Below are 20,922 nucleotides of genomic sequence, written 5' to 3' on the forward strand. Positions count from 1 at the left end.
ATGGGTACGTGGAGAAACACTTTTAGAGAAATAAAAAAGCAGAAAAAGACAGAAATTATGATGTATTTCTGTAAATTTAAACTGAATGTGTCTGCCTTTCCTGCACCCCCACCCACCCACCTCTTCCTCCTCTGCCCTCCTGAGACAGCAAGACTTTCTTCCTCCTCAGCACGAAGACAGACGACAAGGATGACGACCTCTGTGACGATCCATTTCCACTTAATAACTAGCAGTCACCCTGCTGGGGAGTTACTAAACTTGTAAAAAGATGAGAAACGTATAGTATTGATAAACCCAGTACATACTGCAAACGTGTCTTCTCTTCCTTATGATTTTCTTATAACCTTTTTTCTCTAACTCAATATATTGTATGACTACATAATATAATACATACAACATACAAAATGTGTTAATCAACCATGTATGATCCCCTGCAGGATGAAATGGCAACCCACTCCAGTATTCTTGTCTGAAAAATCCCATGGACAGAGGAGCCCGGCGGGCTACAGTTCATGGGGTTGCAAAGAGTGGGACACAACTAAGCACGTGTCATCAGTAGGCTATTCGTAGTAGATAAGCTTTGGGGGAGTCAAAAGTTATACAGGAATTTTTAACTGTGTTGGAGGTTGTCAGTGCCCTGAACTTTTGCTTTACTCAAGGGTCAGTTGTGTATGTTAGGAGAAAAAACATGTTATAATTTATCTCTGTACTGCCAGTGGTAACACAGTGCTGGATGCAAAAATCTATACTGAGTAAACATGAAATGAATAAAGAGTTACGACTCCAAGGCTTTATAATTCGACAAGGCTACACAACCCGAGTCGTGCCTGGGTTGCCATCACGAGTCACCTTGAGCTCACTGAAGCGGTGGGCACTGGCCTCCCCCCTCCTAAATGCTGATGAGGCTACAGCAGATCCTGCAGTCCTTTACCTCCACCTCACACGCCGTCAGGACTCCTAAGGGCGAACCCACAGCCGGCAGGTAACACACACACACACCCCCACTCACCTACTTACCTGAGGAATGTTAAGGATCTCAGCAGGGATCACACCTTCTCAAACATATTTCCCAGTGACTAAATTTTAAAAGAATTTAAACATCTTTTCCAGCGGTCTTCATTTGAGACTTGTACAAATAATTTCATTATGCTAAAAGAGTGTGTATATGGAAGCCCATACATACACACACACATATATATATAATGTATTTATTCATTTAAATGTTCATTCAGGTTAGAAAAAATATTTACTAAGTCTCCTTACCTGGCTGAAAATGAGTGAAATCGCCCCAGATACTGTCCTAAAAATGCAGATAAAAGTCATTAAATATATATATATACATACACATATACACACAGTTTTTTGGTAGAAGTAAAGTCAAACAGTCGTGACAGTGACATACTTTGCAAAGTGTCTATTGGCTTCATTTTCCCCATGTTTTCCTATTTTTATACAATCCCTCAAAGGAATCTGTATAAAATTGAGAGAGAGAGAGGTTATAAAAATAAAACAAGGTAAAATGTATACAAAGGGCTATTTCTCTTCACGTTGAAAGTGTGTTTACCTTAATGATGGGTTGGGATATTGCATCCGGTTCAAAAATAACTGATTTTGAACATATTTTTAAGGAGCCTCTGATTTTCCTAGAGATAAAGTACAAAGGGATATTATTAATGAACATAACAGGAGTCACAGAAGAATCATAACACATTTTAACCAGCATGTAGCTGACTAAAGCATCAACTAATAAAAGATCAAAGACAAAGGTATGAAAGGTTGGACAACATCGCAAAATAATTATCCTCACCTCCTAAAGGAAATCAACCCTGAATATTCACTGGAAGGACTGATGCTGCAGCTCCAATACTTTGGCCACCTGATATGAAGAACCTACTCACTGGAAAAGACTCTGATGCTGGGAAAGATTGAAGGCAAAAGGAGAAGAGGGCAGCAGAGGATGGTTAGATGGCATCACCGACTCAATGGATAGGAATGTGAGCAGACTCTGGGGAACAGTGGAGGACAGAAGAGTGCACTGTGCTACATACAGTCCATGAGGTTGCCAAGAGTCAGACACGACTTAGCAACTAAGCAACAACCATCACCTCCTCCCTAGAGGTTAAAGAAACTCCACATGTTGTAATACAGTCTCACTGGCTGAGGACTGTCCTGGGTATTTTATTCATTATCACTTCACTTGGTCCTCACAACTACATGAATGTGAAGCAGTTTTCTGATCCTTAAGAAACACTGATTCCATCCTGTCTGTGGTTAATTCTTTTGACTTTGAATTTCCTACATCTTAAACACCTATTCAGAAGACCATACTGTAACCCTAATCCTTTTTAAACCTGACATTGATTAGGTAAGGGATTTTTTTCCTTATTTATAACCATGGGAAAATAACAGTTTGAATTTAACACATAAAATGCTTTTAGCAGTGATTCTGGGGTACATAGGAATTCAGGGTAAAATTGCTTCTATGAGAATAAGCAATTTTAAAGACAATCTGCCTACTACTATAATACCAAACAGATCAGCTGTCGACCATTCTTCTCCTTTCCTGGGACATGGATAAGGCTCTAGTAAGTCTAGGGGGACGCCTGCCTGAGCATGCTAGAGGCCAGTGTGCCTCACTAGCCTGAAGCCAATAAAAAGCTACACTTTATTGTCTTTTACTGACTGAATGACTTTTATCAATGATCAGATCAAGGCAATATATGTAATTGCAAATATGCAAAATATGTAATAAATTACATATTTATTATGTAATCAGAACACAGGTTAAGAAATGCTGGGGAAAAAGAAACCTTTAAAAAAAAAATCACTTTAGTTTCCAAGACTCTATTTTGTCTACAAGAAAAGCTCCATGGATTTTTTTTTTAATTACTTGTATGACATTTGGGCCTTTTCTCTAGCCATTCCTTGGTGTCCTAGTGAACCCTTCTCACTCTGTCCATCCCACGGGTCGCTTAATTGAAGCAATTATTTTACCTGGACGCTAGAAAGACCCACCTGCTCTCCCTGTCCCTGTGTCCCCTCCCTGAGTCAATTATTCTGCCAAGAAATCTCACATCCTTCCTGGCTTACAAAAATGCCAATGGCTTCCTAGCCCACAGGATAAAGCCCCATCGCAATCTGAGAAAGGTCTGCCTCTGAGTACACATGTATATGTACCAAATGGATGAGAAGCGTCACGGTAAAGGCCATGATATAGTCTACAATTCTTCTTCCTCAAAGGATCTTTTAAATGTTGCTTTTTATATCATTTTTTCCATGCTGTTAACTGCATTTACTTCTCTAACACCCTAAATTACCTAATAATAACTTAAGTACTTTTAAGCCAAAAGCTAAAGAAATACAAATAGAACAGAAAACTCCCAAGTACCAATCCACTAGTTCCTGCAGCTGTTAACATGCAGTCGTTCCTGTTTTGTGTCTAACACCCCAGAACCCTACTGGATTTTAGATAAATTCCCAGACCTCCTATACTTCATCTGCTGTGCTGTGCTCAGTCACGTCCACCTCTTTGTGACCCCATGGACTGTAGCCCACCAGGTTCCTCTGTCCATGGGATTCTCTAGACAAGAACACTGGAGTGGGTTTCCATTTCCTTCTCCAATACTTCATCTAAACATACTTTAACATGAATCTCTCAAGTCCTTCAATAAATGACCATCATTACACATCTACAAAAAATAATAATTCCTTAATGTCATCCAGGATAAAGTCAGGGTTCAAATCTATTTTACAACTGTTTTTTATAGTTGCTTTGTTCAAAGCCCACATTTCCTTTAGCCGATATGTCTGCTAATATCTCTTAATCTAAGGCAGTGTTCATTCCCCCAGTTTTTGGGCTTCGCTAAACACGCCTCTGTGGTTTTCCTCTATCCCACTTCTTTTATGTCAGAGGCAGAGCACACGTACTGCCCTCACATCAGGAGGCCCCAGTGGGCTCAGATAACACCCACCTTGACACGTGCATTAAGATATCTCTTAGCAGCTTTTCACCTGCTAGTTTAGCAGCCACTGAAGAGTACGTCTAGGTCAGGGGTTAGCAAACTTTTCCAGTTAAGAGCCAGACAGCAAATATTTTTGACTTTGCGGGCCATTTGGTATCTGTCTCTATTCAGCTCTGTTTCCCTGTTGTTGCAGAAAACCAACCAGATACAAGATGTAAACAAGTGGTTGTGACTGCACTCCAATAAAACTTTATTTAAAAAACACAAGTGGCAGTCAGATATGACCATAGTCTGTCGATCCCTGATTCACAAGGGATTGAAATTTTTAACAGTCCTTCAGTGTTTGTTATCTGCTGCTGCTAAGTTGCTTCAGTCATGTCTGACTCTGTGCGACCCCGTAGACAGCAGCCCACCAGGCTCGCCCGTCCTTGGGATTCTCCAGGCAAGAACACTGGAGTGGGTTGCCATTTTCTTCTCTAATGCATGAAAGTGAAAGTGAAGCCCCTCAGTCGTGTCCGACTCTTAGCAACCCCATGGGCCCACCAGGCCCTCCGTCCATGGGATTTTCCAGGCGAGAGTACTGGAGTGGGGTACCATTGCCTTCTCCGGTTTGTTATCTAGAATTTATCAAAGAACAGCTTTAATTATCTAAGATTTGATCACCCTGAAATACAATTTGTACAAGGAAAGCAGGAAAAATGCTTGATCTTTTTTATCAAGTTTTAGAAAAATGAGTCGGTGTACAATCCTTTGAAGGTAAATGATACACACACACATATATATACATATGAAATTATTTTTATTATATATATATCATTAGGAACTCATGGAGTTGAGTCCTTATGATACATTCCAATCCCCTATAGTCATTCTTTTTTGATGCTCAATCTGCTCGATTTTTTTTTTTTGCCCAACTTTTCAGGGTGGCCTTGTGCCCTTTTAATTCAGTATGCAATCGTTTTTGATATTTTTCCTTACTTGCCAGGATAACAAGATGTTACAGGCTTGCCTCCCTCACATTTCCTGCCCCTCACTTAGACTCAGGCACTTCTCCAAAGAGCCCTCATTCCTTTTACTGGAGAGAGGCATTCACAGAGTAGCTCATTGCTACTGAGCTGTTTCTAGGTCTTTTCAGAAGGCAGAGCTAGAAACCACTTTCTTTTAAAAGAAAAGCATATGACTCCATATAAGCATTACCAATTCAAATCAAAGATCCCAAGGTTTTTACTTAACTCCTTTAATATTAGATCTGTATCTCCTTTATACTGAAAATCTCGATCTTGGCATTTTGCTTTATCTAACTATATAAAATTGTGTGCATAAAACAGTTCCAAAATAATACAAAAATACTTAATATTACTACTAAAACAATTTACAACATTTTTTGCAGTTCCTTAACTGAAAATATATTTCACCAGAGACACAAATTATTGCGTTGTGAAGTTGATTAAAACAATTCTTTTCCGTGATTAATCCTCCAGCTTTATATATAGTTAGGTTCACTTGTTTCATTTTCTTTTTAATTTTTAGAATTTTCTGCTTCTCCTGAGATTTAATAAAGAAATAAATTCTATATTGCAAATAAATATTCCTATGGTTCCAAAAACAGAGCTATAAAAAAAGGTACATTCAGAGGCATCTAGTTGTCATCTCAGTATTATCCCCTGATCCCTCCTTTTTCTCTGTAGATAACCATTTCCATTAGCTTTTTGCTTATGCTTTAAAATATATATATATATTTCACTTTTAAAAATATAATCAATATAACTGCCCCATTCTTATATGAAAGATGGCATCCAACACAAAATATTCTTCCCTTGCATTTTTCACTTAATATGTATTGGAGTACAGTGACACACAGAACTTCTTCATTCCTTTGTTACAGTTTCATAATACTCCAGTATGTGGTCATTCTGTAAGTTATTCAGTCACGCACTAAACTGCTTCCAGCATCTTGCTATTACAAGTAGTACTACAATAAATAATCTTGGGCATATGTCCATTTATATACTTTCTAGTGCATCTCTGCATCTCTGAGGCAGTTTCCTACAAGTAGCATTGCTAGATCAATAGGATAATTTACATGCAATCTTGCTAAATATTGCCAAATTCACTTCTATGGAACCGTACCATTTCAACCTAATAATAACTTGAAAATTACAAAAACAGGTTTCAGTTTGCTTGCTTCTATTTGTGCTTCAATAATATATTCAATTTTAAGCAGGACATTATTATGACAGAGAGCAGAGGAGCACTGGGAGAGTAAAAGATATGAAATTAGGAGAAAAAAATATGTTCAAAATTCTAGAGGTAAAAAGCCAAGGTTCTACTTTCAATTAGAAAAATAATTATATAATATGATTGAATGCCAAGGAAACAGATATGCCCAAACCTATCAAACAAAAAGCTGAATTTTACTTTGGTTTATATTTAAACAAATACTACACAGTTTTGATTTAAACAAAAACTACACGAAGAATTAATGCTTTTGAACTGTAGTATTGGAGAAGACTCTTGAGAGTCCCTTGGACTTCAAGGAGATCCAACCAGTCCAACCTAAAGGAAATCAGTCCTGGATATTCACTGGAAGGACTGATGCTGAAGCTGAAACTCCAATACTTTTGGCCACCTGATGCGAAGAACTGACTCATTTGAAAAGACCCTGATGCTGGGAAAGATTGAAGGCAGGAGTAGAAGGGGACGACAGAGGATGAGATGGTTGGATGGCATCACTGACTCACTGAGTAAACTCTGGGAGTTGGTGTTGGACAGGGAAGCCTGGCATGCTGCAGTTCATGGGGTCACAAAGAGTTGGACACGACTGAGCAACTGGACTGAACTGAACATGATTTTGATCCTTTCAGGATTAAAGGATATTTCATTTTTAAAATGGTAAAAAGTAAAGTGTTTATCTAATACTAAAGCATGTTCTAAATTGTAGCCCATAGTTGTTAAGTGACAAACCAAGAGAATTAACAGATACATTTTAGTTAATTCAAAGTTGGCATTTTAAACCAAAAAAAAAAAAATACTTCATTATATACTTTTGCAAATAGCTTTCAAATGGTGTGGCCAAAGAAACAATCTACTTTTACAGTAACAAACAATAATAATTAAAATACAGAGTATTTTGCTTCTAGAGGTTTTGCTTCTAGCTCAAATCAAATTATTCATTTGAAAGTACTGATTTTTACACCACGTGCACTGATGTTTTATGATCATTACTCTAAAACACCATAACCCAAATAATTGAGCACGCAAGGACAAAAGGGATGCAAGAAAAAAGTGATGGAATGAATTAGGGCCCCATTGGGTGGATTTAAGAACCAGACACAACCTTTGAGGAATTAGTACACATTTAGCTTTAGAAAGGGCCTCCCTGATAGCTCAATTGGTAAAGAATTTGCCTGCAATGCAGGAGACCCCAGTTCGATTCCTGGGTTTGGAAGATCCCCTGGAGAAGGATAAATCTACGCACTCCACTATTCTGGCCTGGAGAATTCCATGGACTCTATAGTCCACGGAGTTGCAGAGAGTCGGACACAACTGAGCAACTTTCACTTTCAGCTTCAGAAAATATCTTAAGTTATGACAATCCATATGTTGGATTTATAAATCCCTTTCTTCTCATTAGTTTCCCAATATAAAAGAAGGGAAAAACTGTATGATCATACATTTAATTTTAAAACAGACAACAGAAAAGTCTGTAAGTCTGAAGAGATCTAAAACTCCTTACCTTTCCTTCTGGCTGCCCTTGTGCTGAATGTGATGAGCCGTGTGCTGTTCAAAGTAGTACTCCTCCAAGTTAAGCAGGAGCAAGGAAAATCTACATTTGGGAGAAAAAAAAATGTTAGGTTATTTTTTTTTTTTACATATTAAGAAAGAAGAATATTTTACATGTGTTCCCAAAGTGCTTTTCCATCTATTACATCAAAAATACTTATTAAGAGTGTATTATATGCCAGCCATGCCTCTCCATCCAGAAAGACCTGTCGAGCTATGCCAAAAATAAAACCGTTTTGTTGCTCAGTCAGTAAGTCACCTCTGACTCTCTGCGATCCCATGGACTGTAGCCCACTAGGCTCCCCTCTCCATGGAATTTCCCAAGCAAGAATACTGGAGTGGGTTGCTATTTCCTTCTCCAAATCTGTTTACCAAGTGGATCTATTATTTCTTTACAGAAACTCCAAATTTCAATAAACAAAACTTATTCTTGCCTGAACAAAGCTTGGAGCCTTCCCGCCTACAGGGTTCTTGTCCTCTGTTCCCTGTGACCGCACCCTAGGCTTCTGTACCACACACACCACTCCAGTGTCTTGGCTCGTGGGTGGGCAAGTGCCTCTTGCTACACTCACAAGAGCACAGCCTCTGAGAGGTAGATCTTTAGATATTCCTCTGTACTCACTGGAAAAGACCCTGATGCTGGTAAAGACTGAGGGGCAGGAGAAGGGGACGACAGAAGATGGGATGGTTGGATGGCATCACCGACTCAATGGACATGAGTTTGAGCAGACTCTGGGAGATGGTGAAGGTCAGGGAAGCCTGGCATGCTGCAGCCCACGGGGTTGCAAAGAGTCAGACATGACTGACTCACTCAACAACCAACCCAATGCTTGCACACAATGACTATGTCATAGATAAACTAAGCAAGTTGAAACTGAATGGGATTGAAAAATAGTTCCTTCTAAAGTTCCAAGTGCTTTTTTAAAAACAAAGCGTTAAAGAAAAGTATTATTTAGTTGTATGGCCACAGAAGGAAACACATGGCAAAGAACTAGAAGCAACTGTTTGTTTTGTGGTAAGGACCTGGAAACACAGATAGCACCCAGAGTTACAGGGAGGGAGAGGTTTTCATGAAAAACGTGGCACTTGAGCTGGGTCTTGAAGTTCCTGTGTAAGAGGGAAAGACATCTAGATTAAATACGGCAGAACAGACCTCTAGATTAAATATGGCAGAACAGATCTCTAGATTAAATACGGCAGAATAGACCTCTAGATTAAATACAGCAGAATAAATATGTATGGTTCATTTCTGCTCCCTCTGGAAACAACAACACAATGTAAACAAAAGTATTTTTTAAATAGTAAAAAGCCATAGACTAAAGAAAACTGGAGAGGCATACCAGCAAGTGAGAAATAACAGTAAGTTTGTGAGCAAGACAGTGAAAGTGAACAGATAGTAGATGGAGGAATTAGCAGTGACCAGAAACCAGAAGAGCTGATGCCTCCAGAGAAGGCACCAGTCAGGAGAAAACCAGAAGTTCCACGACTGCAGGAATAAGGCAGCAAGAAGGCAGGGATGAAGTCAAGGTGATGCTGAAAGTCCAAATGAGGCTAGTCACCCAGATTCCTCCCCTGGTAGTTCTCCCGACACAGTTTTTCAATAACAAAATTAAACAGGAGGCTCCAAACTAGACATCAAGCACAGTGCAGAGCATGAGAAGAAGGTGGTTACACAAAAATCAGGAAGACATATCACACTCCAAGTAGCAGTCTGGTGGATTTTCTTTGGAGAAAACTAGTGCTAGAGAAAAGACCCATGGCTGCCAGCATTTGAAAGAACATCATCCCACACTCAAGCCCAGCAGAAGAGGCCTGCCCACAAGAATTACATGCTTCACCCTTAAATATAAGACACCCCAGGATTACCAGCTTCCAGTGTGAAAGAAATAGACCAAGCAAGCAGAAGAACACAACTTGAAGGACTAGAAACATGTACAGAAAAAAAGGTCCAAAGACTATAATTAATATCCTTACAAAGAAATTATATCCATAAACCAAGATACAGCTCACTTAAAAGTTTTGAACCAACAGAAAAATAACTCATAAACTAAGAATAATGACAGCAGGAACCAGCTCTACCATCACAACAGGCAACTTTTATTGGCCTGTTCTACACTGTAAAATCCATGAACAAGAATTAATCATAGGCTACACTGCCAGAGCTCAGTGTAAAATGCTCACCATTAGTACCTACTGTGAATTTCAATACAATCACAAAAGTTAGGATTGTTAGGAACATCCTTTGATGCATCAGATAATTTCCAGGAAGGTATAAATCAGAGAGATAGTTACTAAGTACCTTGCCCTTTATCTTTAGCTTGTATTAATATCTTAATAAGCTGAAATACTTTGCTTGGGCTGGAGCTAGGCAACCCTTCCTCCTTCTCCTTCATCTCCCCACTTCTCTTCGAGTGAGGGTAAAATAAAGTATTTGTCAATAAGACAATGGCACAATTTTGTTGCTATGTAGCACAAGTAGCCTTCATAAACAGCCAGCTCTTCCATATAAATAAGATATAATCGTATCTTTAATATTGTTAAAATGTCATACTAGCCAAAGCATAATATTGTTAAAATGTATATACCATCCAAAGCAATCTATATATTCAGTGTTATCCCTAGCAAACTCTCAATGGCAATTACTGCAGAAATAGAAAAGAAAAATCCTAAAATTCATACAGAATCAGAAAGCTAAAATAATTGAGAATAAAAAAACAAAGCTGGAAGTCTCACAGTGCCTGTATCAAAAGATATTACAAAGCTACAGTATTTAAACAATGTGGTGCTGACATGCAAACCAAAGGAACATAATGGAGAGCTCAGAAATACTCTAGTATCGATCGGATCTTTGACAAGGGACCCAAAGTCACACAATAGGGAAAGAACTGTCTCTTCAACAAATGGAAATCTGGGTATTGACATACAAAAGAACAATCCTGAACCCTTCATAATATATATATAAATTAACTCAAAATGAATTAAAGGCCTAATTTTAAGACCTGAAACTATAAAGCTCCAGGAGAAAAAATAAGGGGAAACCTTCATGACACTGGATTTGGCAATGATTTCGTGGCTATGACACAGCAAGCATAACAAAAGCAAAAATAGATAAGTGTAACCACATCCGACTTCTATGACGTGGAAGTATGACTACTACTCTGCAGCAAAGAAAACAATCAACAAAGTGAGATGGAGGGATTTCCCTGGTGGTCCAGTGGCTAAGACTCCATGCTCCCAATGCAGGGGGCCTGGGTTCAATCTCCAGTCAGGGAACTAGATTTCACGTGCTGCAAGTAAGACCCAGTGCAGCCAAATATTAACAAAGTGAGAAGGCAACCTACAAACCTGGAGAGAATATTTGCAAACCATGTATCTCATAACGAGTTAATATTGAGAACATATAAAGAACTGCTGCCGCTGCTGCTGCTGCTGCTGCTAAGTCACCTCAGTCATGTCCAACTCTGTGTAACCCCATAGACGACAGCCCACCAGGCTCCCCCACCCCTGGGATTCTCCAGGCAAGAACACTGGAGTGGGATGCTATTTCCTTCTCCAGTACATGAAAGAACTGCTATAACTCAACAAAAATTAAACTAAAAAATGGGCAAAGGTCCACTTGTCCAAAGATATGCAAATAGCCAGAGAGTGTATAAAAAAGATATTGAACATCACTAATCATCAGGACGCTGCAAATCAATCTCATACATTGTTACAAAACAACAAACATTGGTGAGGATGTGGAGAAATTCTGGTGGAACTGTGAAAGGATGTAGCTGCTCTGGAAAACAGTACAGAGGTTCCTCAAAAAATTTAAAGCTACAACTATCATATCCAGGTTCCCTCTGGTGGGCAGATGGCGCCTATCCTCCTTCACAGACCCACAGATTCACGCATCTCTCACCACCTGCTTCTCCGTTGTTGTTTAGTCACTCAGTCGTGTCCGACTCTTTGTGACCCCACAGACTGTAGCCCACCAGGCTCCTCTGTCCATGGGATTTCCCAGCCAAGAATACTGGAGTGGGTTGCCACTTCCTTCTCCACCTGCTTCTTTAGCTACTCTTTAGTCCTTCCAAGTCATCTAATTGCTCTAGCAACCAGGATATGTTTACCGACTCCTATTCATTAAAAGGCTTGGCTTCTAATGCTCCATGCCTAGAGCCAGAATCAAAAGCACGATGAGGTTATCACCTCACGTGGCTCAGAATGGCCATCATCAAAAAGTCTACAGACAACAAATGCAGGAGAGAGAGTGTGGAGAAAAGGGAACCCTCCTGCACTGTTGGTGGGAATGTAAACTGGTACTACTACTATCGAGAACAGTATGGATGTTCCTTACAAAACTAAAAATAGAACTACCATCAGTTCAGTTCAGTCACTCAGTCGTGTCCGACTCTTTGCGACCCCATGAATTGCAGCACGCCAGGCCTCCCTGTCCATCACCAACTTCCGGAGTTCACTCAGACTCACGGCCATCGAGTCAGTGATGCCATCCAGCCATCTCATCCTCGGTCGTCCCCTTCTCCTCCTGCCCCCAATCCCTCCCAGCATCAGAGTCTTTTCCAATGAGTCAACTCTTTGCATGAGGTGGCCAAAGTACTGGAGTTTCAGCTTCAGCATCATTCCCTCCAAAGAACACCCAGGGCTAATCTCCTTCAGAATGGACTGGATGGATCTCCTTGCAGTCCAAGGGACTCTCAAGAGTCTTCTCCAACACCACAGTTCAAAAGCATCAATTCTTCAGCACTCAGCTTTCTTCACAGTCCAACTCTCACATCCATACATGACCACTGGAAAAAACCTAGCCTTGACTAGACGGACCTTTGTTGGCAAAGTAATGTCTCTGCTTTTGAATATGCTATCTAGGTTGGTCATACTTTTCTTCCAAGGAGTAAGCGTCTTTTAATTTCATGGCTGCAGTCACCATCTGCAGTGATTTTGTAGGCCAGAAAAAAAATGTCTGACACTGTTTCCACTGTTTCCCCATCTATTTCCCATGAAATGATGGGACCAGATGCCTTGATCTTCATTTTTTGAATGTTGAGCTTTAAGCCAACTTTTTCACTCTCCACTTTCACTTTCATCAAGAGGCTTTTGATTTCCTCTTCACTTTCTGCCATAAGGGTGGTGTCATCTGCATATCTGAGGTTATTGATATTTCTCCCAGCAATCTTGACTCCAGCTTGTGCTTCTTCCAGACCAGCGTTTCTCATGATGTACTCTGCACAGAAGTTAAATAAGCAGGGTGACAATATGCAGCCTTGACATACCCCTTTTCCTATTTGGAACCAGTCTGTTGTTCCATGTCCAGTTCTAACTGTTGCTTCCTGACCTGCATACAGGTTTCTCAAGAGGCAGGTTAGGTTGTCTGGTATTCCCATCTCTTTCAGAATTTTCCACAGTTTATTGTGATCCACACAGTCAAAGGCTTTGGCATAGTCAATAAAGCAGAAATAGATGTTTTTCTGGAACTCTCTTGCTTTTTCCATGATCCAGCGGATGTTGGAAATTTGATCTCTTGTTCCTCTGCCTTTTCCAAAACCAGCTTGAACATCTGGAAGTTCACGGTTCACGTATTGCTGAAGCCTGGCTTGGAGAATGTTGAGCATTACTTTACTAGCGTGTGAGATGAGTGCAATTGTGCGGTAGTTTGAGCATTCTTTGGCATTGCCTTTCTTTGGAATTGGAATGAAAACTGACCTTTTCCAGTCCTGTGGCCACTGCTGAGTTTTCCAAATTTGCTGGCATATTGAGTGCAGCACTTTCACAGCATCATCTTTCAGGATTTGAAATAGCTCAACTGGAATTCCATCACCTCTACTAGCTTTGTTCGTAGTGATGCTTTCTAAGGTCCACTTGACTTCACATTCCAGGATGTCTGGCTCTAGGTGAGTGATCACACCATCATGATTATTTTGGTCATGAAGATCTTTTTTTTATAGTTCTTCTGTGTATTCTTGCCACCTCTTCTTAATATCTTCTGCTTCTGTTAGGTCCATACCATTTCTGTCCTTTGTCAAGGCCATCTTTTCAGGAAATCTTCCCTTGGTATCTCTAACTTTCTTGAAGAGATCTCTAGTCTTTCCCATTCTGTTGTTTTCCTCTATTTCTTTGCATTGATCACTGAGGAAGGCTTTCTTCTCTCTTCTTGCTGTTCTTTGGAACTCTGCATTCAGATGCTTGTATCTTTCCTTTTCTCCTTTGCTTTTCGGTTCTCTTCTTTTCACAGCTATTTGTAAGGCCTCCTCAGACAGCCATTTTGCTTTTTTGCATTTCTTTTCCATGGGGATGGTCTTGATCCCTGTCTCCTGTACAATGTCACGAACCTCTGTCCATAGTTCATCAGGCACTCGATCTATAAGACCCAGCAATACCACACCTGGAAATATATCTGGAGAAAACTAATAGAAAAGATACACACACACCAATGTTCATCGCAGCACTATTTACAACAGCCAAGACATAGAAGCAACCTGAACATCCATCAACAAGAAGAACGGATAAAGCAGATCTGGTACATACATACAGTGGAACATAAACCAGCCATAAAAAGGAATGAAAAGCCATTTGCAGCAACGTGGACGGACCTAGAGACTGTCCTACAAAGTCAGAAAGAGAAAGGCAAATATCATATGAATCATATGTGGAATTTAGTTTCTTAAACTGATAGAAATAAACTTATTTACAAAGTAGGAACAGACACTCAGATTTTGAAACCAAGCTTATAGGTAACCAAAGGGGAAAGGCTGGCTGGGAGCTTGGGATTAACACACACACAACTATATAGAAAACAGATAACCAACAAGGACCTGACATATAGCACAGGAACTCTACTCAGTAACCTATATGGGAAAAGAATCTGAAAAAGAAGGAAGATATCTTTACGCATAATTGAATCACTTAGCTGTACACTTGAAACTAATACAACACTGTAAGTCAACTATATTCCAATAACATTTAAAAAATAAAAAAAGAACTACCCTCTGACCCAACAGTCACACTTATGAATATATATCCAAAAGCACAGAAAATGTATCAGAGATATTTGCATATCCATGTTCACTGCAGCGTTATTCACAACAGCTAAGAGACAGAAGCAATCTAAGCATCTGTTGATGGATGGGTAAAGAAAATGAGGCATACACATACAGTGAAATATTTTTCAGCCTTAAAAAAAAAAAAGAAGGAAGTCTTGTCACATGCTACAACATGCACGAGCCTTGAAGGCACTGCTCCAGGTGAAATAGATCAGTTCCCAAAAGACAAATACCACATTGTTCCACTTATCTAAGAATCTAACATAGTCAGAGTCTTACTAAGAGAAAACAAAATGGTGGTTGCCAAGAGAGCTGGGGGAAGGATAGAGCTTCAGTTTGGAAGATTTGAAGTTCTAGAGATGAGTTTGGGTGAACTCCGGGAGTTGGTGATGGACAGGGAGGCATGGAGTAAAAGTTTCCACGCTTTAAAAAGAACCTAAAAACCCTTTTATAATTTTATGATCTCAGCCATTAGTGTTATATCAGTATAACAGACTATAAATTCTTTCTTTAGGAGACCCTGGGTCCTGCTTCTGGGTATTCCTTAGTTAAACCCATGTTTACAGAGCTGTAGTGGCATTTTCTGTAGATAAACTGACTCATTCGGCAATTGAACTTTCATGAAAAAGATTCTGGCCCATTCTCATAAAGCATCTTGCTCAACACTTAACCAACAACGTGAAACAAGGTCACTGCGGGCAGCCCTCAAAGCTAAGGCTGCATTCACAGCTGCTCAGTGATTGTTCAACACTCCACTGGCAAACAGTATTCAGAATGGAGCCCGAAGGTTTTGCCAGTCAGTTGATTTTCTAGGTTGGAGATGCTGAGGAGATTGAGAGAAGGGAAAATGTGCCAGTTCACGTTAGGAGTGTGTTCACGGCCGGCTGTCCTCTATCTGCATCTTTACTCTGAATACTTCAACACGATCTGGATTTAGCCAGACTGTAGGGCCCCCCTACCTACCTGGAGAGCTGGTTTAACTAACTTGAGCATTTCTTAAAATGGCCTCTGAAACAAGATATGAAATGAAGGGGAACTCCCTGGGGATCCAGTGGTTAGGGCTCTGGAATTCCACTGCAGGGAATGAAATGAACGAAAGGAATGAAATGAAGAAAATGCTTAACGGACAAGGGCGAGAACACAGTTCTGTGACCCACTGTTAGAAATGTGCCCCCAATAATGTACATTTGACAGCAACCTCTGAAAAAATGAATCTTACTCCACCTAACTCTGTGAACGTCAATTTCTCCTTTCTCCATTCTGCTATTAACACAAAAGGATAGCTTACTCTCTGCCAAAATTCAGCTGAACTGAATCTACTCCATTTTCCCAACCCACCAGTCAGAACTCTGTCAAAAGAGATTAGATTAGCATTGGATGACTTCACAGTGAGTTTATGCTGCAGATGGGTGACAACTTCCTCTTTGGTTTATAAATAATCTGTCTAATCTAGAATGAGCACTAAACCTGTGTTTCTCAAGGTCTTTCAGTTTCTTCACCAAGAGTCACAGCCCTGGGAGCAGGCTTCCTTCCAGGAGGGTTCTCTACACCATCCAGAAGATAAAGGTAGAGACAGTTTGAAGGAACAAACAATAGGAAATCCAGATGAATGCTTGATTACTGTTATCTCCAGCAGGGCTTCTCATGCTTTAATTACCCGGGGATCTTGTTAACATGCAGATTCTGATGCAGAAGATCTGATAGGAGCCTGAGATTCTGCATTTGCTAACAGGCTCCCAGACAGAGCTGATAGGATAGCCACAGAGCACACTTAGTGTAACAAGGTACCAAGTCTCCATGAACCAGGCTTGGAGCATTCCTGAATTGTTCTAAATGTCAAAGATACCATAAAAACAAGCACTGACCCAGGATGTAAAACAGGAGCAGCATGCTGCGGTGGAAAGGGTGCTGGACTGGATCAGAGGACATCTGTTTTAGGTTCAGCACAGCCATGTCTTGGCTACTGGACTCTTGGTCAAACCACTTTGCTTTCTCAGGCTTCCAACTATAAAGTGAGGGGCAGGGAGCTACAGCTTAGATGACCTCAAAAGGTCTTTCTTAACCAGTGTCTGAGCCACCAGGGAAGTACCAGTGGGTTTACAGATTAATAAAATAAACTTGAGTTTAAAGAATCAGCAGGAATTCCATTTTGGGCATCATGGTAGATTAAATTTCCAAAGAAACGATCTCAATACACAGCCTCTAAAACTGCTGGATTACTGAAAACTTCACATGTTTGGCTGAGGTGATGGAAAAGTAAGGGAAGGTCTTGGAAGACAGAAACCAAGAAGTCAGCAAGTCACTGGAGGACGCTTTCCCCAACTGTCTGAGCAGCAGAGCCTGAATTCAGGAGGCGACTGAGACGGGGAGACAGAAGGAGCAGAAAAAGCTAGGGTCCCTAAACTAACAGCCTCTAAGGGTGAACATCTGTTGGATCACAGAAAAAGCAAGAGAATACCAGAAAAACATCTGCTTTATTGATTATGTGAAAGCATTTGACTGTGTAGATCACAACCAACTGTGGAAAATTCTTCAAGAAATGGGAATACCAGACCACCTTACCTGCCTCCTGAGGAATCTGTATGTAGGTCAAGAAGCAACAGTTAGAACCAGACATGGAACAACAGACTGGTTCCAAATTGGGAAAGGAGTACGTCAAGGCTGTATATTGTCACCCTGCTTATTTAACTTAAATGCAGAGTACATCATGCAAAATGCCGGGCTCAATGGAGCACAAGCTGGAATCAAGACTGGCAGAAGAAATATCAATGACCTCAGATACGCAGATGATGCCACCCTTATGGCAGAAATGAAAAGGAACTAAAGAGCCTCTTGATGAAAATCAAAGAGGAGAGTGAAAATGCTGGCTTAAAACTCAACATTCAAAAAACTAAGATCATGGCATCCAGTCCCATCACTCAATTGTTTCCCTATTTGTTTGCCATGAAAACAATGAGATTTTATTTTGGGGGGACTCCAAAATCACTGCAGATGGTGATTGCAGCTATGAAATTAAAAGACGCTTGCCCCTTAGAAGAAAACCTATGACCAACCTAGACAGCATATTAAAAAGCAGAGACATTACTTGGCCAACAAAGGTCCATCTAGTCAAGGCTATGGTTTTTCCAGTAGTCATGTATGGATGTGAGAGCTGGATTATAAAAAAAGTTGAGCCCCAAAGAACTGATGCTTTTGAACTGTGGTTTTGGAGAAGGCTCTTAAGAGTCCCTTAGACTGCAAGCAGATCAAACCAGGCAACCCTAAAGGAAATCAGTCCTGAATATTCATTGGAAGGATTGATGCTGAAGCTGAAACTCCAATACTTTGTCCACCTGATGTGAAGAACTGACTCATTTGAAAAGACCCTGATGCTGGGAAAGATTGAAGGCGGGAGGAGAAGGGGATGAGAGAGGATGAGATGGTTGGATGGCATCACTGACTTGATGGACATGAGTTTGAGCAGGCTCTGGGAGCTAGTGGGAAGCCTGGACAGGGAAGCCTGGCGCGCTGCAGTTCATGGGGTCGCAAGGAGTTGGACACAACTGAGTGACTGAACTGAACTGAGGATGAAAATAAAAAACCACCCACCCTACCTTCCCAGAGGGATATGGCAGGACCTTGGCCCTGGGCAGGGAACAACGTAAGTCTCCTTTACAGCCTGAGACTACAAGCCTGCCTTAACACACATTAAGGTTAGAATTAACACTACCTTCTTAGCCCAATAACACTCAGAGCAAACCAGTGTTGTCTCTCCCCCAATCCCAGGCACATACACATGCAAACACTTGCTGGGAAAAACACTCATTAAACCAAAATCTCCAAGAATAAATTCAAAGAGGCCACCATCAAAAACCATTAAACAAATCAAGAAGTAAAACGACTAAATGAAGGTCAGTACAAGCAGCAGACCACTCGTCAAACCTGTTAAGTCTACAGTTAATTTATTTTCTGCATCTGGTCATTACAAGGATAGTTTCTCAGTCGTGTCTGACTCTACAACCCATGGATTGTAGCCCACCAGGCTCCTCTGTTCATGGAATTTCCCAGGCAAGAATACTGGAGTAGGTTGCCATTTCCTTCTCCAGGGGAACTTTCCAAGCCAGAGATTGAACCTGGGTCTCCTGCATTATAGGCAGATTCTTTACCAGCTGATGGGCTTCCCTGGTAGCTCAGACAGTAAAGTGTCTGCCTACAATGCAGGAGATCTGGGTTCGATCCCTCCAGTACTCTTGCCTGGAAAATCCCATAGACCAAGCCGCCTGGTAGGCTACAGTCCATGGGGTCGCAGAGTCAGACACCACGGAGCGAATTCATTTAACATCTGAGCCACCAGGGAAGCCCAATCATTACAAGAATAAGTTAAAAGAAATAGGACATCAAAAACACAAAAGATCAGACTTTTATAAAAAATGACCAAGGCAGCTGTGAGTGAACCAAATGAACTTAGGAATTTACAAATATAGTTAGTGAAATTAGGGAATTCCTTGGGTGTCCAGCGGTTAGGACTCGGCACTTTTACCGCCGAGGGCCTGAGTTCAACCACTAGTTGGGGAACTAAGATCCCATAAGCCACGCAGGGAAGCCAAAAACAGAAGAAAAAAAAAGTGAAATTAAAACCTTAGTGCAAATTAGGCAACTAGTGAAAAAGTTGTAAGATGGATTTAAATAACCTACATGCAACACAGAAAAATCAAGATACATATTCAACAGCTGTTATGAGAGATTAGGGGCTTAAGGAGTGACGAGAAGCAATATTCCCTGAGCTGAAGATTTAGCTACAAATTTTCCAAAACTATCCCAGCTTGAGGAGCCCCAACTAGCAGAGATGAACTGAAGGAAGTGTCTATGCATGCAAACAGCAAAATAGTACAAAGAAAAGACCTTACAAGCAGCCAGAGAAAGGGCAGATTCCTAACAAATAATGAGACTTGAACAACAGGGGTGTGTCACAGGCTCATCTCCCCAGATAGAAGGTGGCGCCCTGCAAAGCTCCAGGGAAACCTGTTCTGGTCTTGTGTTACTGGCAACAGTCTGGGTCAACAAGGCTTGGACCCCAGTGTCTTAATCATGCCAGAGAAAGTGCTGGCAAGCCCCTAACCATGTTTACAGATACACGCACCCTGCCCTCATTCACTGTGTCATGCAGACTCAAGTTCCAGGCTGACACAGCCCCTGAGCAAGCCAGGGGAGGGGCCAGGCCAACCCACGGTCCCAAAAGTTCTTATGCAGGATACAGCATAAGAACCCCTCTGTATCCTGGCCCTCAGTCACCCCACGGGGCCCAGGCTCTTCCTGAAGTGTGAAGCCTGACCCTGCTGGGGGCTAAGAGCCACACCCAGAGGGCAGGGCACACAGGTTACTGATCTATCTGTACTTTGCTGGGTCTTCCCTCCCCCATCCAATGTTACTCCAACAAGTCACATGCCTATTACAGGATCTTCAAAACGCTGAGAGATTCAACAACCAGCAAAATTGATTTTCAAAACAAGGGCCATATAGGGACATGTTCAGGCAGACAAATACAAACGTAGTTTACTATCATCAGACCCCCATCAGGGGAACTTCTCAAGGACATTCTTCAGGAGAGAGAAAATTCTGTAGGGAAGATACATGCAAGAAGGAATGCCAAGACAATGAAAAATATGCATGTAAACTATACACGTTATTAATGAGACAATGATACTGTCTGATTAAAATATAGAGTGCAAATACTGGACAATAACAGACTATAATTTAAAATGGCACAAAAGGAGCTAAGTGTCCCAAGGTCCTTATATTGTTAGGAAGGAGGGTAAAGAGAATGATTGGCCTCAGACCTTAGTTCAGTTCAGTCGCTCAGTGATCTTAATTTTCTGAATGTTGAGTTTGAAGCCAACTTTTTCACTCTCCTCTTTTACTTTCATCAAGAGGCTCTTTAGTTCTTCTTCACTTTCTGCCATAAGGGTGGTATCATCTGCATATCTGAGGTTATTGATATTTCTCCCAGCAATCTTGATTCCAGCTTGTGCTTCTTCCAGCCCAGTGTTTCTCATGATGTACTCTGCATAGAAGTTAAATAAGCAGGGTGACAACATACAGCCTTGATGTACTCCTTTTCTTATTTGGAACCAGTCTGTTGTTCCATGTCCAGTTCTAACTGTTGC

The 20,922-nt window shown here is 40.9% G+C and overlaps 1 protein-coding gene across 2 annotated transcripts in view; it reads right to left on the minus strand.

Annotated features, from left to right (window-relative positions):
• Positions 1-20,922, minus strand: part of NSMAF (neutral sphingomyelinase activation associated factor) — a 65,069-nt gene that overhangs the window by 38,838 nt on the left and 5,309 nt on the right. For both annotated transcript variants that reach the window (XM_052651430.1, XM_052651429.1), the window contains exons 2-5: positions 7,699-7,788; positions 1,565-1,643; positions 1,403-1,470; positions 1,264-1,300 (exon numbers count right to left, since the gene is read on the minus strand). In XM_052651430.1, the coding sequence (XP_052507390.1) occupies positions 1,264-1,300; positions 1,403-1,470; positions 1,565-1,643; positions 7,699-7,788 (274 nt within the window). The remainder of the gene's footprint in view (positions 1-1,263; positions 1,301-1,402; positions 1,471-1,564; positions 1,644-7,698; positions 7,789-20,922) is intronic.

This window comes from Budorcas taxicolor, chromosome 14 (genome assembly GCF_023091745.1).
Source record: "Budorcas taxicolor isolate Tak-1 chromosome 14, Takin1.1, whole genome shotgun sequence".
NCBI lineage: Eukaryota > Metazoa > Chordata > Mammalia > Artiodactyla > Bovidae > Budorcas > Budorcas taxicolor.